At 40.8% G+C, this 21,353-nt stretch overlaps 4 protein-coding genes across 4 annotated transcripts; 3 read left to right on the forward strand and 1 right to left on the reverse strand.

The window, feature by feature from the left end:
* Positions 1–1,527: 1,527 nt before the first annotated feature.
* On the forward strand, positions 1,528–8,408 carry GCK72_000559 (uncharacterized protein; the record flags this gene model as incomplete). Its single annotated transcript, XM_053722556.1, has 8 exons — positions 1,528–1,612; positions 3,765–4,544; positions 4,772–5,565; positions 5,614–5,777; positions 5,829–5,915; positions 5,969–6,426; positions 6,472–6,763; positions 8,285–8,408. 8 exons carry the CDS (start codon positions 1,528–1,530, stop codon positions 8,406–8,408), a joined length of 2,784 nt encoding a protein of 927 aa, XP_053591201.1.
* A 1,535-nt stretch (positions 8,409–9,943) lies between these two features.
* Positions 9,944–16,389, forward strand: GCK72_000560 (uncharacterized protein; the record flags this gene model as incomplete). Its single annotated transcript, XM_053722557.1, has 8 exons — positions 9,944–10,028; positions 12,677–13,456; positions 13,704–14,497; positions 14,546–14,709; positions 14,761–14,847; positions 14,897–15,354; positions 15,400–15,691; positions 16,266–16,389. The coding sequence occupies 8 exons, from the start codon at positions 9,944–9,946 to the stop codon at positions 16,387–16,389; spliced, it is 2,784 nt and encodes a 927-aa protein (XP_053591202.1).
* A 2,619-nt stretch (positions 16,390–19,008) lies between these two features.
* Positions 19,009–21,158, forward strand: GCK72_000561 (uncharacterized protein; the record flags this gene model as incomplete). The annotated part of the gene is made up of 5 exons (XM_003109276.2): positions 19,009–19,079; positions 19,132–19,243; positions 19,290–19,490; positions 20,699–21,012; positions 21,059–21,158. The coding sequence occupies 5 exons, from the start codon at positions 19,009–19,011 to the stop codon at positions 21,156–21,158; spliced, it is 798 nt and encodes a 265-aa protein (XP_003109324.2).
* Positions 19,726–20,442, reverse strand: GCK72_000562 (uncharacterized protein; the record flags this gene model as incomplete). The annotated part of the gene is made up of 3 exons (XM_003109128.2): positions 19,726–19,906; positions 19,955–20,181; positions 20,362–20,442. The coding sequence occupies 3 exons, from the start codon at positions 20,440–20,442 to the stop codon at positions 19,726–19,728; spliced, it is 489 nt and encodes a 162-aa protein (XP_003109176.1).
* Positions 21,159–21,353: the final 195 nt, after the last annotated feature.

Raw genomic sequence — 21,353 nt, forward strand, 5'->3', positions numbered from 1 at the left:
AAGAGACCAAAAAGAACTTTTCCTTTTCCCTTCTTTTTTTTCCTTTCTCTTCCTGGTCTCTAAATTTTTCCAACGATGAAGAGGTCTCTCTCTTCCTTTTTTTTCTTATTTGTGACCTCCCGCCACCCGCATTTTTTATTTATTTTGAATTTGGTTGTTGTTTATGAGAGGTGTAAATTACTCATAGGGTTCCATATGCATTTTAAATTTGAATTCTGAACTCTTGAATTGAAATTTGTGAAAACTGAACTTTTTTCAGTTTCAGTATTTTAACTTTTTTCAGTTTCAGTTAATTTCTTTTTTTCTGAAACTAAATTTTCCTCTTTTTTCTCTTAAATTCTTATCACTCAATTCTTGTTTCTTTCTCTATTCCTCTCCATCTCTCTATCTATTCCATTTTAAGGATGAGCAATGTTTTGCGTTAAGAAAACGTCAGTAAAGGGAGAGAGTGTGTAAACCGAGGAGACCGTCGACCGCAAAAAAAGAGACGGAGAACGTTCTGGACCCCAGAGGGGCGGGGCCAAGAGGAGGGAAGCCTGGGGAAAAAACTACTGAGAAGGGCATTTTGACAGCATTATTTCGATGGGAACGGCGGTTTTTTGAGTTGTGGGGACGTTTTGAAATCGGACGTTTGGAAACCGAGACATCTAGGAACCATGGTGTTCCAAAAGAGAACTTTGTCTGAAAATCAATTTGACCTACTTAAAACAACATTTTCATCCTTATCATGCATCTCTTATCACTTGAAAAGGGCAACGAGACCTCTCTATCATTATCATCCATTCATAAATCACATTTCTTCTCGCCGCAAAATCTCGATTCAGATATTATCGGTTCGCAAACACTTGCCGAAGGGTGTTAAAGGCGCATCTAACTTATTGGGAATTTCGCGGAATGTTCAAAAAGATCAAATTTTGAGCTTTGCAGGTCTGAAAAGAACTGTAAATCATGTTTTCCGCTTGGAGACCATTTCGAATAAATAAGATGCGCCTTTAACTTTCCCCGGCAAAGTCTGTGATCTCCCGGAAACCCCAAAAATTTCTTTTCCAAATCAGGGCACAGTTTCAGTTCCATTTGATTGATTTCGGGGGTAAAAATGTGAAAATAACCAAAATTGTCATATTTCAGCCCGAGAAAAGGTACCTATTTTTGACCGAATTTTTTGAATTTTTTTCAAATTTTACACCAAAAAAATCCAATTTCTTGAATTCGACAATATTGGAAAAAAAGTTATCAAACTACCGTAATCGAAATGAAACTTCAAGGAAAGTAGATCAAAAAGGTTGATCTACACACTCCGCGTTTTCTGATTTTTACCCGCGAAATGAATCTAAAATGTTCTACATTTTTTATTGGGATACTGCAAAATATCCGTTTTCCCACACCGTCTTCGAATCTCGCTTTTTTTCATTCATTTGACCCACTTTTCTCATCACGCACTCTTTTTTTTCTTCCAGAATCCAACTCTCAAGCAACGTCTCCACACTCTCATTCCCCACATTTCTTTGCACCTCGTAAGATCACAGGATGCCGTCCAAGAGTAATAAGAAGAAGGCCGCCGCTGAAAGGTCTGCGAAGTTGGCCAACGAAGCAACGGAGGTCGCCGAGTCAGGTTAGTTGAGTTTCAGTGGAACTTTCAAGATTTTGAAGTCTCTAATAATAGGGAAATCCAAAAAATCCTGATTTCGAAAAGAGTGCGGTGTTGTATTACAAACGACCACTTTGAGATGGCACCACGGCGTCATTTCAAGCCCAAGGGTGTCAATTTTTTGTGGAAGTGTAGACCAAGTTAGGTCCTTCGTTTTTATAGTTGAAAACTTTTGCTTACGGACTCTCACAAAAAAGGTACACTTGATTGAAGTTCCGGAACTTGAAAGAACGTAGTCTCCACTTGATACACCGTAACTTTTGAGGTAACGTTTGTATCAAAAAGTTGTTACTACCAAATTGAACGTCTCGTTTCATTTTCCATTTTTGTAGTCTACAACTTTTTGATAACTGTTCTACCTTCTGAGATATAAGCCGTTGAAAAGTGTAGATTGATGATATTAGTGAAAATATACTGAACTTTGAAGGCGTGTAACGCAATCAGATACTGCTTTAAATTATTAAATTTATATTGGTTGAATAGATCAAATATAGATCTTTGTTTTTACAGTTAAAACTTTTTAGACAGCTCGTCTAGTTTTTGAGATATGAAGGTTCAAAGTGGGTGACTAGGAGGTCATCTCGTTTCTCATAGTCAGCGTCTCTCCCTCCCTCTCTCTCTCTCTCTGCCCGTTCTCCAGGTGTTCATCTTTAAAGACGCATACCTCAGAATCTAGAAGAACTATCAGAAAATTGTCAACTACAAAAATTAAGATCTGAGGTTTATCTGCTTAACGAAGTAAACATCAAAAGAATTCTAACAACATCTGACATAGTTTTGGATTCCTAAAGTTGACCGATTTTTGAGTCATGCTCCCACGGCCCTTTCCTTCAAAAAAGTTTTTTACCGCTATGTTGACACCAAACCACCAATTTGTATTTTTCCTATATTATTAAATAACTTGTTGGCTCAATGTCAAGATTAAGTCGACGTGTACTAATAAAAGTCGGAGGATTAGTCTTCATGTGGAAATTTATTCAAGCTTTTCCGTTTTTATTCGAATTTTCCAGCAATGAAGACCACTTTTTTCTTTCATGCGCCCACTTTACTAGGAGCTCCGCCCACCTTCTATATTCTCCGAGCATTCATTCTTCCGGGCTCTTCCACCCTACGTTTGCTCTCTTTCTTTTTCGATCCCGATTTTTCTGGAATTTCAGTAGAGCGCAGTTTTGTTGTCTATATTAATAAGTGAGGTTTTTCAACGGCAACCATCTGCTTCGTCCCTTCCAAAAAGATCATCAATCAAAGGTGTTCTCATTCTGAATCAGAGTCAAAAATTAAAATTTAAATTTTGGCGCCAATTATCCGGGATAATTTTGAAGTTTTGAGATTTCTAAGTTTCGAAACGTCGTGTTTTCGATTCGTTTCGAATCAGATCTGATTTGTTTCGGTGTTCCGGTTTCAGAACGTCCCGATTTCAGACACTGTTCTGGTTTCGAAACGTCTCTATTTCCTGGTTTATTGGTTTCGAAACAACCCCGTTTTGAAACGTCTCAGTTTCGAACTGTCCTTGAGACTCCGCCCTCCAAGATTTGGAGTTCAAGTGGTGGACGGACTGGACAGACGTTCGGCAGAAATCGAGCAGGTGGCCATGCTTTTGTAAAAAGAAACTTTCAAAACATTCCATATCGTCGCGCAATACTCCAGTTAAAACATATGTGTTTTTTGTCTGGGATTGCAAAAAAATAAATCGTATAGAACCATCATGCTCCGTGTGCTCTTTCTCCCAAAAAGAGCATCAATCAAAGGTGTTCTCTTCCTCTCTTCCGATTATCCTCTCGACTTCAATATTATTCAATTTTAATTGGATTTTCTCTTTCTTTTCCATGACGAAGACATATTACTGGCATATGGGCTCTTATTTTTCCACCACCTTTTTTTAGTTTTTTGGAAATTTTCACTCCATATTCACAATCTAGCGAAGTTCTGGATCTGATACACTTTTTTGTATTTGAAAACTTTTTTGTGCGAGCTTTTCCTAGACAGCTACACTCTATCGAAATCCCGCGACTTCTTTTTTCAAAACACTTTCAGCCCCGCCCCTCTGAATACCTGTGGGCGGAGTCTTAAAGCCACATTGTCTTTGAGCCAGCTCCCTAACCGACGTTTCCTTCAGCTCCAACTCCCACCGAGCCTCCGCCAGCCGCAGCTACCACACCCTCTCAACCAACGCCTGAAATGCCGAAGTCTTCGAAGCCAGCTCCCCCCAAGGAGCTCGTCGCCCCTTCCAACATTGCTCCACTCAAGAAGAACAAGCCGTTGAAAGTCACCACCAACTCGTATCAAATGGAGGTGAAGAATGTGGTTTGCTATCGATATGATGTGAAGATCACTGGACAAGCTGATGGAAGGAATCAATTCCTTTTGACTGGATCGAAAGGAAGCGATCGTCAGAAGCAAACCGAGTTGGCGGAGATCTTGACTCTCGCGATGAAGAAGGAGAACATCACCCAACTCTACATCTACGATGGAGCCGCAACACTCCACACCCCCGCTCAATTCAATGTGAAGAAGAATGGAGCGTCTGGAACCATCATCACCACCATCGACTCCACTGAGCTCTCATCTTCCCTCCGCAATTCATACTTCTCCAAGACACATGGAAGATTCGATGTGATCGTTGAGTTGAACAGTGCTCAACCTCAACTCCACTCATCTGACTTGCTCAAGGAGAGCCCGGATTCCACGTCATGCCCAGTCACACAAATGATTCAAATCGCTCTTTGTGAAGAGGCGAAACGCAACAACTTTCTCATCACAGATGGTGGAAACGAGATGTTCGATAGGGCTGGAGTGACACAAATCAGAGGAGTCGAGGATATGAATGGAGTCGGTGCTGGAATCAAGATTGCGATGGGAGTCGAAGGGAAGCCTGCTGCTCACTTGATCTTGGATTGTAAGTTTCCTGTCAAATACCGTAAAATCTGTAATAGATGCGTCCCAAGAGTTTGGAGCATCCTATCTTGGCTGACTTTAAGGATATGAACATTTTTTCAACTAAACAAATTTTCTATGAATATCGAGCTATATTTTGTTAGTTAGGAGTTTTTGATATTTCCGTAGGGAGCCGAGATGTAACGCTGCGAACAAGTGCACAATCTTAACTTACCTTAATTATTTCAGACAAGAAAAAGCAGTTCTTCGCCAACACCCCCCTCACAAACCTCAACCTCGACTGGACCAACATCCCGAAGGTCAAGAATTACCTGAAAGGTCTCAAAGTGTCCACCAAGACCAACGACCGCCCTCAAACATTTACCATCGATGGCCTCTCGAGTCTCCTGATGGGACAGATCAAGTACGACGGAGGGAGTGTCCTGCAGAACGCGATGAGGTGCACAGGAAAGCCGGCTAGCGCATTCAACACGGAGATTCCCGCAATCGAATCGAGACAGTTTAGTAAGCGTGAAGGAAAAAAGAAGACTTTCAACTTCCCCATCGAGATTCTCGTCCTTGCACCAAATCAGAAGTTGAATCCAAAACACGGAAATCCGCCGAGATGTGAGAGACCTCATAAACGATTCGAGCTCACGAAGACTGTCGGAGAGAAGGCTCATATCCTCTCTTCAAACAAGATTCTCGAATCGTTCGGAGTCAAAATTCGTCCAGAGCCGATTGTTGTTGATGCAGTCACTGTACCCATTCCAACCATCCAATACAAAACGTCGTGTACTGCTCCGGATCTCTCGAAACAAGCGAAATGGGAAGTTCGTGGTCCGTTCGTGGAACCTGCGACGATTGGAAAGATTCTTATTGTGTTCAACAGCACCAACCCACAGGATTCTGATAAGTTGATTCAGTTGAAGGGACAATTTGCTCATACTGCCAGAGATTGTGGAGTGACCATCAGAGAAATTAGTACCGAGAATTTGGCACAGACATATCCTGGAGCAAGTGTACTGCTTGCGATTGAGAAGGTTAGTATTCCTGAAGTATGGAAGCAGGCTTGAATTCTCTTTTTTCAGAAATTTGCCGAACTCAAATCTCTTCCAGTCGCCAAAAAGCCACTCGTCATCTACGCCGACTACAGCTCTTCTCCAACTCACGGATTCTTGAAACTCCAGGAGAGACTCTGTGACGTCGTCACTCAACAAGTCTCATTCGACAAGTCGCTCTCTAGACCCACAATGTATGTTTCCCTTGTCTACTTGCAAAAACTATGTAGCTGAAACAATTTCAGTGGCCGATCTACTATGATCAACTTCATGCTCAAGTTGAATCTGAAATCAGGTGGACTTAACCATAAGGTCAAGCCGGATCCATCCATGTAAGCTAGCTGTTCTGAGAGTCATTCCTTAACTTATCTTCTCTTGTTTTCAGCGCCCACTTGTATGGAGACTCCTCCAACACGCTCTTCATCTCCTACGACGTATGTCACTCATCTGGAATCCTCTACCGTAAGGGAGAAGTGTGCGATGAGCCAAGTTGTGTCGGGTTCGGGTTCAACGGCACCGCCCACCCTGAAGCCATCATTGGCGACTTCCACTACCAACTCCCAAGGACGGAACAAGTGGATGATGAGGTTCTCAAGACTCGTGCCAACTTCATCTTGACTCAATACGCCACTGCTCGCAAGAAGTTCCCAGATCAGATTGTGATCCTTCGTGATGGAGTTTCGGAGGGTCAGCATGCTATGGTGGTTAATGATGAGTTCGCAGCAATCAAGGATGGAATCATGACCTGTTTGAAGAACAACAAGCAGACAAAAGTGCCAGCATTGGCTCTCCTGATTGTCACCAAGCGTCATGCGAACCGCCTCTTCGTCAAGGATACTCAAGGTAGCCCTTTATCATTAGTAACCTCTCTAAAAATTATGTTTTCAGGAATCTCCAACGTGCCACCTCTCACCGCCATCGATCAAGGAATTGTCAGAAAGAATGGAAACGAGGTGATCTTTGTGTCCCATTGTCCACTCCAAGGAACCGCCCAACCCATTGTTATCAACATGCTGCACAACGAGAAAGTGTTCAAGACAAACGATGAATTGGTCCAGTTGATGTCGGTGATGTGTTGTGCTCATCAGTCTTCCACAACCATCGTCTCTTTGCCGGAGACGATCTATGCGGCTGATGAGTATGCGAAGAGAGGAGCTGATATCTTCCAGGCATATAAATCGTGAGTTTGTGTGGGGTTTTGAAGGGGAAAGGGACTAGAGTGTCGCCTCGCAAGACACCCTGTCCCGCGAGTAGCGAGAGTTCATGCGAGTCCCGCGGGAATTCGGTCTCGGTTCGTCCCGGTTCGTCTCGCACTCTGTCTCGGTTCGGTTCGGTTCGTCTCGGTTCGGTTTGTCTCGCATTCGGTTCGTCTCGATTCGCAAAAAGTTCGGAAAGTTCATTTCCCGCAAATTACTCGCAAAGTTCACAAGACAAAGTGAACTATTCGCATTTCACGCGTTGATCATTTCTACCGTTGATTTTCTTAAAATAATAATTTGGTAATTAAAGTCGTGAACTTTTTCTAATCTCATTTCCATTTATTTTTTCTGAAATTTATTTTATTATTTTGGAAAAGTTCACGACTTTAATTACCAAATTATTATTTTCAGAAAATCAACGGTAGAAATGATCAACGCGTGAAATACGAATAGTTCACTTTGTCTTGTGAACTTTGCGAGTAATTTGCGGGAAATGAACTTTCCGAACTTTTTGCGAATCGAGACGAACCGAATGCGAGACAAACCGAACCGAGACGAACCGAACCGAACCGAGACAGAGTGCGAGACGAACCGGGACGAACCGAGTCGAGCCGAAACCGGGAAATCGGGAATTTTGCGAGTTTCGTCTCGCGAGGCGACACTCTAAAAGGGACTGGGGAAACGGGAAAACACTTCGTTATTTTCAAAATTATCTGAAAATTTTAATGATTCTGAAAGAGTTGCTTTTCAAAATACTCTGCGCACTCTGTTTTTTGATAGTTTGGTTACAGTAATCATTATAAGACTCACCAGTTTTCAACTAAAAATGATAGCTTTTGCTCTATTATCGGTTTACAAACACTTGCCAGTGGGTGTTAAAGGCGCATCTAATTTAATGGGAATTTCGCGGAATGGTCTCGTAGTTGAAAAAGATCAAATGCCGTGTTTTTGAGCTTTGCAGGTCTGAAAAGAACGGCAAATCATGCTCGAGACCATTTCATACGAATTAAATGCGCTTTTAACAACCCCTAGCAAGTGCTCGCAAACCGATAATATCCCAGATTTTCCCATGAAGGTCAAACCTGGAACTTCGCTTTTGTAGTTGGCCGATTGTCAGACTCTCACATTGACCGACTGGAACTTTCTAAGAGCTCGTATAAAAAAGTAGTAAACTACAAAGTTGTAGCTCTAGATTAGGTATATACACTCGACAAAAATTTACAGTTTCTGCCTGAAAGACGTGTCGTGACGGCTTCTCGAAGTTCGGTCATTTTAACTGAAAACTGAAAATGACGCATTCTGGGTACTGTGATCAACAAAAACACTCATATTTCGTCGGACTGAGAGGAAATTTTCACAGACTTCGAAAAAGAATACAGGGATGCAAATTCCAAATTTTCGTAAAATCTGAAGCAATTCTGAAGGCGTTATGTTCATAATCTGGTAGAGGCGCCTAGAAGATATCAAGGGCTAAAATCTTTCAAATCATATCAATTTTCCAGACAACCCGGCGTCGTGCTCCCAACAAAAGTCACCGAGGAAACTGGAGAGCAACTCGATTTCCTGAACATCACCCAGACTCTGTGCTACTTCAAGAGCTCCTTCAAGGGACGCAGAATCGCCTAATTCTTCTCTCTTTTTCTTGTTCACCCTGTTTTTAATTTGATCCCTGTAACCTAAAAGCTGTATCCCCTAATCCGTTTGTACCTTTTGTACCTAATCACTCACCAATTCTAGTATCACTTACTGTAATTATTGTTGCTTCTGTATACTGTCGAATATGATGTAAGCTGGTCTTATATTTTGTTTCGAAACTATTTTGGCACTATTTTCTTTGTATTTTTTTCTAAATTTCTGAAATTTAATTGGTGAGAATTGATTGTAAAAATAAAACTACATTTACTCGAAATCAACTCTTTTCATGGAGGTTTCAAATGACTTTTCTAACTTTAACTATTTGCTGAAAGCCACAAAAATGTAGTTGCAAAACAAAATCTGTACTATAAGAAAGCTGGGTTCTTGGGAATTCAGAATATGTTTTTGATTTTTATTTAGCTCAAAAATGAACTGAGTTACAAAACGTCAGGTGCACAGTACCCTAGAGAAAATTGCCAAATTTTGAGAAACACAGTCATGGAGTGACAAAAGGTCAAAAAGTTTTAAATTTATAATGAATGTGGAGATTAAACTCAAATCTTTATTTTTGTAGTTGACATCTTTTTCAAACGAGTGACATATAATAAGTTACAGCCTGCTGAACTTGGACAGATCTTTGTACGCCTACATTTCAGTCGACGTCGAGTGGGCGTTATAACTCTTTAGGGACGATTTCTAGGAAAAAAGGATCAACTACAAAAAAGAAGATCTAGTGTTGATAAATATTTTTGTAGTTGTTAACTTTTTGACCGTTATAAAATAGGTTATGTGCTGCTGAACATAAGGAGATTGATAAATAGTAGTCTCAATTAGTGTCCATTCTTTGCCCAGTAATAACTCTTTAGGGACAATTTTTTTAAAGAAGTGCCCAACTACAAAAATAAAGATCTAGTTTTGATAAGTATTTTTGTAGTTGAAAACGTTTTGTTAAAAACTATACCTAATAAGTCAATTTTAGCAAGAAGTTTATATGGTTGGAAAGCTGATGACGTGAGAATTCAGAATCTGTATTCAGATTTCGATAAACTTCAAAATGAACCGAGTTACACAACTTTTAGTGCGAACACCAGTGAATGTACTAGGGGACTCCCTAATAAAAGTCGTGTAACTCCGTTCATTTTCATTTTTATGAAAATTATTTTTTATAATTAGATTCCCCAAAATTCCAGCTTTCTAACCATATTGGTCTCTTTAAGAACATTCTAAAAATAGGGTCTTCTGAATGAACGGCGCTGCAGTGGTGCCGAAGAAATCATCTAAATTTAATGTTCCGTTCGCAAAATGAGATTTCATCACACTCGATTCTAAATAAAAACAATTTTCGGTTGGGAAACAACAAAACATCCCATTTTCCCCACTCCGTTTCTTCGAATCTTGCTTTTTTTCATTCATTTTACTTACTTTTTCTCTCATCACACACTCATATTCTTTCCAGAATCCAACTCTCAAGCAACGTCTCCATACTCTCATTCCGCTGATTTCTTTGCACCTCGTACGATCACAGGATGCCGTCCAAGAGTAATAAGAAGAAGGCCGCCGCTGAAAGGTCTGCGAAGTTGGCCAACGAAGCAACGGAGGTCGCCGAGTCAGGTTAGTTGAGTTTCAGTGGAATTATCAAGATTTAGATTTTCTAATAGTAGGGAAACCCAGAAAAGCTTGAATTTGGAAAGAGTGTTTAGCAAACGACCACTTTGGGAAAGCACCATGATGTCATTTCAAGCCCAACTGTGCCAATTTTTTGTGGAAGTGTAGATCAAATCAGGTTCTTCTTTTTTTATAGTTGAAAACTTTTGCTTACGGACTCACACAAAAAAGGTACACTTGATTGAAGTTCCGGAACTTCAAAGATAGTAGTCTCCACTTGACACACCGTAACTTTTGAGGCAGCGTTTGTATCAAAAAGGTTTTTCTACCAAATTAAACATCTAGATTCAATTTCAATTCTTGTAGTTAACAACGTTTTGATAACTGTTCTACCTTTTGAGATATAAGCCGTTGAAAAGTGTAGATTAGTGAGATTAGTGAGAACATGCTGAACTTTGGAGACGTGTAACGCTGTCAGATGCTGCTCTACATTTTTTAATTTGTATTGATTGAATAGATCAAATATAGATCTTTGTTTTTACAGTTTAAACTTTTTTGATAGCTCGTCTCTTTTTTGAGATATGCAGGTTCAATGTGAGATAAAAAAACGAGGAGGTCATCTAGCTTCTCTGCGTTTCTCTCTCTATATATACCTCAGAATCTAGAAGAGCTATCAGAAAATTGTCAACTACAAAAATGAAGATCTGAGGTTCATCTACTCAACAAAATAAGCATCAAAAGAATTCTAACAACATCTGATATAGTTTTGGATTCCTAAAGTTGACCGATTTTTGAGTCATGCTCCCACGACCCTTTCCTTCAAAAAGTTGTTTACCGCTATGTAGAAACCAAATCACCAATTTGTATCCTTCCTATATTATTAAATAACTTGTTGGCTCAATGTCAAGATTAAGTCGACGTGTACTAATAAAAGTCGGAGGATTAGTCTTCATGTGGAAATTTATTCAAGCTTTTCCGTTTTTATTCGAATTTTCCAGCAAAGAAAACTCCACTTTACCACCTTATCCGCCCACCTACTATATTCTCCGAGAATTCATTCTTCCGGGCTCTTCCTCCCCATGCGCTCTTTCTTTTCGATGCCGATTTGTATGGAATTTCAGTAGAGCCCAGTTTTTCTTCGTCTATAATAATAAGTTAGGTCTTGCAACGGCAACCATCTGCTTCGTCCCTTCCAAAAAGAGCATCAATCAAAGGATTTCTCATTCGGAATTTAAATTTTGGCTCCAATTATCCGGACCTTGACAATTTTAAAGTTTTGAGATTTCTGAGTTTCAAAACATCTTGTTTTCGATCCGTTTCGAATCAGATCTGATTTGTTTCGGTGTTCCGGTTTCAGAACGTCCCGATTTCAGACACTGTTCTGGTTTCGAAACGTCTCTATTCCCTGGTTTATTGGTTTCGAAACAACCCCGTTTTGAAACGACTCAGTTTCGAAATTTCCCAGTTCGAAATGGGTCTCAGTTTCGAAATGTCCTCGAGACTCCGCCCTCCAAGACTTGGAGTTCAAGTGGTGGACGGACTGGACAGATGTTCGGCAGAAATTGAGCAGGTGATCATGCTTTTGTAGGGAAAAAACTTTCAAAACATTCCATATCGTCGCGCAATACTCTAGATATGTGCTCGATTGTACTTTGTACATCTCCCACTTTCTTTTCCCCGCTCCCACCGGATATGATTCATAGGCTTTTAGTCTTGAATCATTCTTTCTATGTATCTGTTTTAATTGAATTCTTTCACCCACACATTTCCTGTCTGGCTCCGCCTCTGCCCAGTATAAAAGCACTGGCGAGAGCTTATCTTTTATCTTTTAATAAAGGTTTAATTACCCAAGTTTGAGGTTGTCCTGTACTTGAAAGAGCACGTCCCTACCACTACCCAACGACTCAGCGCAAGATAAAGTATGTGTTTTTGTCTGGGATTGCAGACTTTTTAGGCCGAAATTTTCTATTAGCACGGCACACGGCACGCTTCTTACAACCACGCTTTACCGAAAACGAGGAAAATTGTGTGCGAAGTTGAGAGACTCAGAGAAAAGCAGACATTTTAAGGGGGGGGGGGGTTTCGGTGGAGCGCAGTTGTAACAAAGCTCCGCTCACCTACTATATTCTCCGATTATTCATTCCTTCTCAGTTTTCCTCCCCATGCTTGCTCTCTTTCTTTCTGGATCCCGATTTTTCTGGAATTTTAATAGAGCGCAGTTTTTTGTGAGGTCTTGCAAAAAATCGCATAGAACCATCATGCTCCGTGTGCTCTTTCTCCCAAAAAGGGCATCAATCAAAGGTGGTCCCCTCATCCCTTCCGATTCTCTTCTCGACTTCAATATTATTCAAATTTTAATTGGATGTTCTTCCTTTCTTTTGCCATGACGAAGACATATTACGGGCATATGGGCTCTTATTTTTCCACCATCTTTTTTAGTTTTTTGGAAATTTTCCCTCCATATTCACAATCTAGTAAAGTTCTGGATCTGATACACTTTTTTGTGCGAGCTTTTATTAGAAAGCTACACTCGATCGAAATCCCACGACTTCTTTTTTAAAACACTTTTAGCCCCGCCCCTCTGAATACCTGTGGGCGGAGTCTTAGAGCCACATTGTCTTTGAGCCATCCTCCATAACCATCATTTCCTTCAGCTCCAACTCCCACCGAGCCTCCGCCAGCCGCAGCTACCACACCCTCTCAACCAACACCTGAAATGCCGAAGTCTTCGAAGCCAGCTCCCCCGAAGGAGCTCGTCGCCCCTTCCAACATTGCTCCACTCAAGAAGAACAAGCCGTTGAAAGTCACCACCAACTCGTATCAAATGGAGGTGAAGAATGTGGTTTGCTATCGATATGATGTGAAGATCACTGGGCAAGCCGATGGAAGGAATCAATTCTTATTGACTGGATCGAAAGGAAGCGATCGTCAGAAGCAAACCGAGTTGGCGGAGATCTTGACTCTCGCGATGAAGAAGGAGAACATCACCCAACACTACATCTACGATGGAGCCGCAACACTCCACACCCCCGCTCAATTCAATGTGAAGAAGAATGGAGCCTCTGGAACCATCATCACCACCATCGACTCCACTGAGCTCTCATCTTCCCTCCGCAACTCATACTTCTCCAAGACACATGGAAGATTCGATGTGATCGTTGAGTTGAACAGTGCTCAACCTCAACTCCACTCATCTGACTTGCTCAAGGAGAGCCCGGATTCCACGTCGTGTCCAGTCACACAAATGATTCAAATTGCTCTTTGTGAAGAGGCGAAACGCAACAACTTTCTCATCACAGATGGTGGAAACGAGATGTTCGATCGGGCTGGAGTGACACAAATCAGAGGAGTCGAGGATATGAATGGAGTCGGTGCTGGAATCAAGATCGCGATGGGAGTCGAAGGGAAGCCTGCTGCTCACTTGATCCTAGACTGTAAGTTTGCTGTCAAATACCGTAAAATCTGGAATAGAGGCATCCCAAGAGTTTGAAGCATCCTATCTTGGCCTACTTTAAGGATATGAACATTTTTTCAACTAAAAAAAATATTCTATGAACATCGAGCCATCTTTTGTCAGTTAGGAGTTTTTTGATATTTCCGTTGGGAACCGAGATATGACGCTTCTCTATTACAGGTTTTACGGTATCGTGTCACAATCTTAACTTACCTTAATTATTTCAGACAAGAAAAAGCAGTTCTTCGCCAACACCCCCCTCAAAAACCTCAACCTCGACTGGACCAACATCCCGAAGGTAAAGAATTACCTGAAAGGGCTCAAAGTGTCCACCAAGACCAACGACCGCCCTCAAACATTTACCATCGATGGCCTCTCGAGTCTCCCGATGGGACAGATCAAGTACGAAGGAGGGAGTGTCCTGGAGAATGCGATGAGATGCACTGGAAAACCGGTCAGCGCATTCAACACGGGGATTCCCGCAATCGAATCGAGACAGTTCAGTAAGCGTGAAGGAAAAAAGAAGGCTTTCAACTTCCCCATCGAGATTCTCGTCCTTGCACCAAATCAGAAGTTGAATCCGAAGCACGGAAATCCGCCGAGATGTGAGAGACCTCATAAACGATTCGAGCTCACGAAGACTGTCGGAGAGAAGGCTCATATTCTCTCTCCAAACAAGATTCTCGAATCGTTCGGAGTCAAAATTCGTCCAGAGCCAATTGTTGTGGATGCAGTTACTGTACCCATTCCAACCATCCAATACAAGACGTCGTGCACTGCTCCGGATCTCTCGAAACAAGCGAAATGGGAAGTTCGTTTTCCGTTCGTGGAACCTGCGACGATTGGAAAGATTCTTATTGTGTTCAACAGCACCAACCCACAGGATTCTGATAAGTTGATTCAGTTGAAGGGACAATTTGCTCGTACTGCCAGAGAATGTGGAGTGACCATCAGTGAAATTAGTACCGAGAATTTGGCACAGACATATCCTGGAGCAAGTGAACTGCTTGCGATTGAGAAGGTTAGTGTTCCTGAAGTTTGGAAGCAGGCTTGAATTCTCCTTTTTCAGAAATTTGCCGAACTCAAATCTCTTCCAGTCGCCAAAAAGCCACTCGTCATCTACGCCGACTACAGCTCTTCTCCAACTCACGGATTCTTGAAACTCCAGGAGAGGCTCTGTGATGTCGTCACTCAACAAGTCTCATTCGACAAGTCGCTCTCTAGACCCACTATGTATGTTTCCCTTGTCTACTTTCAAAAACTATGTAGCTGAAACAATTTCAGTGGCCGATCTACTATGATCAACTACATGCTCAAGTTGAATCTGAAATCAGGCGGACTTAACCATAAGGTCAAACCGGATCCATCGATGTAAGCTGTTGTGAGAGTCATTCCTTAACTTATCTTCTCTTGTTTTCAGCGCCCACTTGTATGGAGACTCCTCCAACACGCTCTTCATCTCCTACGACGTGTGTCACTCATCTGGAATCCTCTACCGTAAGGGAGAAGTTTGCGATGAGCCAAGTTGTGTCGGGTTCGGGTTCAACGGCACCGCCCACCCTGAAGCCATCATTGGCGACTTCCACTACCAACTCCCAAGGACGGAACAAGTGGATGATGAGGTTCTCAAGACTCGTGCCAACTTCATCTTGACTCAATACGCCACTGCTCGCAAGAAGTTCCCAGATCAGATTGTGATCCTTCGTGATGGAGTTTCGGAGGGTCAGCATGCGATGGTGGTTAATGATGAGTTCGCAGCTATCAAGGATGGAATCATGACCTGTTTGAAGAACAACAAACAGACAAAAGTGCCAGCATTGGCTCTCCTGATTGTCACCAAACGTCATGCAAACCGCCTCTTCGTCAAGGATACTCAAGGTAACCCTTTATCATTAGTCACCTCTCTAAAAATGATGTTTTCAGGAATCTCCAACGTGCCACCACTCACCGCTATTGATCAAGGAATTGTCAGAAAGAATGGGAACGAGGTGATCTTTGTGTCCCATTGTCCACTCCAAGGAACCGCCCAACCCATCGTTATCAACATGCTCCACAACGAGAAAGTGTTCAAGACGAACGATGAATTGGTCCAGTTGATGTCGGTGATGTGTTGTGCTCATCAGTCTTCCACAACTATCGTCTCTTTGCCGGAGACGATCTATGCGGCTGATGAGTATGCGAAGAGAGGAGCTGATATCTTCCAGGCATATAAATCGTGAGTTTGAGGGGTTTTGAAGGGAGACGGGAAAATAATTCGTTATTTTCGGAACTATCTGAAAATTTTAAAGATTCTGAAAGAGTTGCTTTCCAAAATACCCTGCGCACTCTGTTTTTTGATAGTTTTGTTACAGTAATCATTATAAGACTCACCAGTTTTCAACTGAAAATGGCAGCCTTTGCTCTATTATCGGTTCATGAACTCGTGCCGGGGGTGTTCAAGGCGCATCTAATTTATTGGGAATTTCGAGGAAGTTGAAAAAATCAAATGCCATGTTTTTGAGCTTTGCAGGTATGAAAATAACTGCAAATCATGTTCGAGACCATTTCATACGAATTAGATGAGCCTTTAACAACCCGTGGCAAGTGCTCGCAAATCGATAATATCCCAAATTTTTCCTTGTAGGTCAAACCTGGAACTTCGCTTTTGTAGTTGAGTGATAGTGAGACTTTCACATTGACCGATTTTCGTAAACTCTGAAGCATTTCTGAAGGCGTTATGTCTATAATCTGGTAGAGACGTCTAGAAGATATCAAGGGCTAAAACCTTCCAAATCATATCAATTTTCCAGACAACCCGGCGTCGTCCTCCCAACAAAAGTCACCGAGGAAACTGGAGAGCAACTCGATTTCCTGAACATCACCCAGACTCTGTGCTACTTCAAGAGCTCCTTCAAGGGACGCAGAATCGCCTAATTCTCTTCTCTTTTTCTTGTTCACCCTGTTTATAATTTCATCCCTGTAATCACTCTGTACCCACTAATCCGTTTGTATCTTTTGTACCTAACCACTCACCAATTCTACTGTCACTTACTGTAATCTGTAATATTGTTGCTTCTGTATACTGTCGAATATGATGTAAGCTGGTCTTATATTTAGTTTCGAAACGGTTTTAACACTGTTTTCTTTGTATTTTTTCTAAATTTCTGAAATTTAATTGGTGAGAATTAATTGTGAAAATAAAACTAAATTTACTCGAAATCAACTCTTTTCATGGAGGTTTCAGATGACTTTTCTAACTTTAACTATTTGCTAAAAGAACGTAGTTTCAGAACGGAATATGTACTATTAGAAAGCTGGTTTCTAGGGTATTCAGAATATGTTTTTGATTTTTATTTAGCTCAAAACTGAACTAAATCACAAAGCTTCAAACATACAGTACCAACCAATAATAGAGAAAACTTACAACTTTTGAGAAACAATGTCGGAGTGACAAAAAGTCTAAAAGTTTCAAATTTAAAATGAGTTTGGAGATGAAACCTGAAGCTTTAATTTTGTAGTTGACATCTTTTTCAAACGAGTGACATTTAATAAGTTATATACTGCTGAACTTGGACAGATCTTTGTACGCCTACATTTCAGTCGACGTCGAGTGGACGTTATAACTCTTCAGGGACGATTTGTAAGAAAAAAGGATAAATTACCAAAATGAAGATCTACTTTTGATAAGTATTTTTGTAGTTGATAACTGTTTCATACGACCGTTATAAAATAGGTTATGTGCTGCTGAACATAGGGAGATTTATAAATAGTAGTCTCAATTAGTGTCCATTCTTTGCCCAGTAATAACTCTTTAGGGACAATTTTTTTAAAGAAGTGCCCAACTACAAAAATAAAGATCTAGCTTTGATGAATATTTTTGTAGTTGAAAACTTTTTCTTACAAGCGATACCTAATAAGTTACAGACTGCTGAACGTGAACAGATTTGTTCACGCCTCCATTTCAGTCGACGTCGAGTTGAAGTTATAGCTCTTTAGGGACGATTTTTAGGAAAAAAGGATCAAATACAAAAATGAAGATCTAGTTTTGATTAATATTTTTATAGTTGACAACTTTCTTGTTTGAACATCTCTCGATTAGTTATCGTCGATCAAAGGCATCTCCCCCATAACCACTGTCAGACCAATTACCTTTTTAAAATATGCTAAAATCTCAAAAATTGAAAGAGCTATCAAAAACTATCAACTATTGAATTAAATCTCTGAGTTGTTTCTATGTAACCTACAAAAATTGAACTTATCAGACTCGAAGTTACCGCTTTTCCAAAATCGATGTACTCCACTGAAACTGTGAAAACATTTCTTCCTTGGCAACTTTTGTAAGCTCAATTCAAGCGGATTGAAAAGCTGATGACGTGAAAATTCAGAATCAGTATTCCGATTTCGATAAACTTTAAAATGAACCGAGTTACAAGGCTTTTAGTGCGAACACCACTGAATTTACTAGTGGATTCTCTGCTAAAAACTCGTATAACTGCGTTCATTTTCATTTAAAAAAAAATTATTTTATATAATTAGATTCCCCAAAATTCCAGCTTTCTAACCATATTGGTCCCTTCAAGAACATTCTAAAAATAGGGCCTTCTGAATGAACGTCGCTGCAGTGGTAGCGAAGAAATCATCTAAATTTAATGTTCTATTCGCAAAAAAATATATGAGATTTCATCACATTCAATTCTAAACGATTATCGGCACCCCTCGAATTTATAAAAAGCAAAAAATTGAGTCATTCTTCCATCATTCTCGACCATTCTTCTACTACGTTCCTCAGCACAATTTCCTCTGAAAAATTCCAGTGCAAGTCTGCAATTTTTCCCCGCCAAATTAAAACCATCTCTGCAAACTTCTTGTCTCGTTTCCCATTCATTTAGCAGCGACGGAATAGGTCAAAGAGCAGAAAATCAAGCGTGCGCGTTGCGGAGAATCGAGAAAAAAACAAGAAACGACGGCGCCATGAGAGTGTGAGAAACTGATAAGGTTCGGTGGAAATTTCCATGGAATTTTCTCTTATTTTCTCACTGATTTTTCGCCTTCTCCTCATCCCACATTTTCCCACCACGTGACTTTTTATGACGAGTGTATGTATTACATGTATGTACATTCATTTGGTTTGTTTTAACAAATTATTTCCTTCTTTTTTTCTTTATCTTTTCGTATTTTTCGCTCACTCCGATAGGGGAATCTTTAATGATCGTCGAATAGGTTTTATCACTACATTGGGAAGGTCATAAATAGAATTCGGAAACCGATTCGGAGAGAGAAAAAAGTGGAGAACAGCATAATAGTGATAAATCGCGCCGCAGATTTTCTGATTTTCCCACCCTACTTTTGTCTTTACATACAAAACAGCAGCCACGCGGTGGCGTCGTAATCGTTGTCGTCAACTAAATACTCTACTTCCGAAGATGTTCTCTATGTGTCTATTGAAACCAGCTACCGTCTCTCTTCTTTTTTCCTATTTTTAACTCCCTTCTTCTCTTTTCATTTTGGGAGGTCAATGAGTAAAGGCAACTATCGCGTTTTTTCCTTTCAGGCATGTTGGCACTCGCAGAACGACGACGGCGGCGAATGTTTCCGGAACCACGGAATGGAGCTCATCAGTATATGTGAGTGACACGACTTCTTCACAATTTCAATCTGAAATTTTTAATCTTCCAGGCAAAACTTACGCGGTGCGAACACGAATACACTCTTCATCGCCTACACCGTATGCCATGGGATTGTGGGTCAAGAAACTCCAGGAGTCTACAATAATCCGAGCACTGTTGTGGTATATTCTTCCGATATATTAACTTCTTCAATATCATTCGTTTCAGTTCACATTCAATGGCACCAGACGGCCTGAGCACTTCATCGAGTACTTCCATTTCCAAAAAGCAACCATCCAACACATTGATCCTGCTTTGATTCGACGAGTCACGCAGTGGATACTGGAAGATTTTCGAGCCAACCGTGGTATCTTCCCAGATTTCATCGTCGTGCTACGTGATCATGTTCGAGAAGGAATGCACGATACGGTAGGTGTTAAGGTTTGAATCGCGCCCTGGAGAGAGATGATTCTGATTAATGATGAAATGGTTTTGCGCGTTTGGTCAGCAAGGTCTTGTCTTCGACTGTCGATGAACATTCTGAACAGATTTTGACAAGTGTACAAAGAGAAAAGATATCAGGGTAAATTCGTGTGTATTCACAAAAGTAAGCGGGGCACAACAAATAACAAATAACAAAAAGTAAAAAGTGAAACATGACAACTCAATTTGTCTCCATGGCTTCGGCGGTCTTCTTCTCCTTTGCTGCCGCTCTCGTCTTGACACCGTCTTTGTTGGCAACTGGAGCACGAATGAGATGCATCTTCTTGTCGACCTTCGCGAGGAGTCCTTTCTTCTGCACAATCTTTCCTGGTTGCAAGCGTTTTCTGATCAAGTTTCCATATCTGCAAAACGAATTATTATGATTTGGATACATTACAAATGAAGTCTACCGTTTCGTTTTCAAGGCGGAAATCGTTTTGGCAGCTTCGATAGTCTTCTGGAACAGTTCTCTTTCGTATTTGACTGGTTCGTCTCTGCGTTGTTCCAAAAGTTGTGTGGCGTCGTTGATGAGCTCCTTTCCGCGAGCACGACGCGAAGCCTTTGTGAATCGAAGCTTTCTTGGGTTCTTCTTCTTTTTGAACAATTTGTTGCATCTGGAGCGGCAGAATTTGAAGATCTGGAAATTGGTTGAGGGGTTTCGATTAATGTTTTTTTTTTCATTTTAGTCTATTTTGATATCAGAAGGTATTTGATTTTGCTAAATAACTGCAACCATACAAAATTCAAAACTATGTGAACAAAAATCAGACGTTTCTGATCGCCTTTTTCCGGAAATATTTGAAGAAAAACGACTCACTGTGCTATCGTTTCTGACAAACTGAATTCCGTGTCCCGGGTAGATTGGCGAAGAGCAGAAATAGCATTTTTCAATGCGCATTGTTACCTAAAAGCATTAACTTAATTTTAGAATCGATAAAAGTTACGAAACAATGTATTTGGGAGAAACAAATAGCGGAAAATAGTGTCAGAGAAGCAAAGCGAAAGTAAATTTTTATCGCGAAGTGCGTCAGGTCACGAGGCATGCGTCTGTAACGACCTTGGCGCACGAGAAGTTTTACGCGCCAGTTCGAAAAAGATTAAAGTACACTTTTTATCTTTAAAGATATCTTTCGAAGAACTTTATGTATTTATAGGTTGAAGATCTAGAGTTCAAGGCGTTCAAAGAATCAATCACGGCGTATAAAGAAGCGACAGAATATGCAGCAGATTGGGTACCACGACTAGCGTTTGGATTGGCTCCATGGCGCCAGGAACACACGGAACCGCTCGTTTATTTATTCCAAAATGACGACAATGTATTCGTGACGAACGATGAATTCCAACAATTGATTGTCAGCATGTTTATCACAATTCGTATCAACACTACCCGATATTCAGTGATGGAACCTCTTTGGGCTGCAGAGAATACGGCAACTCTGTGGACGAAACTGTTTCCAAGCTATGCCACGTAAGATTTTTAAAAAAATTTTCAAAAAAAAATTCTTTTTTTCCAGGTTTACCGCTGCACGAAACCGACCGCTACCTCGAATCGCAAACTCGGAGCAATACGATTTCGACACGATTTCTCTACAATTTCACCTCGACCCAGAATAACTTTCTAATATTTTGACACCCGTTGTTGTTGTTACCGTTATAATTCGAATTATAATTCAATCATTCCCAATATTTTCCCTAATTGATGTGATATCACAAGTATTTAACCAACTAAATAAACGAGCAACGTTTTATCCACTGTGGAATGAGGGAGTCAGTAAAGTAGAAGACGTGAGAGAGAGAGATTGTTATAAA

The sequence above is a fragment of the Caenorhabditis remanei genome, chromosome I, assembly GCF_010183535.1.
Source record: "Caenorhabditis remanei strain PX506 chromosome I, whole genome shotgun sequence".
In the NCBI taxonomy this organism is placed as follows: domain Eukaryota; kingdom Metazoa; phylum Nematoda; class Chromadorea; order Rhabditida; family Rhabditidae; genus Caenorhabditis; species Caenorhabditis remanei.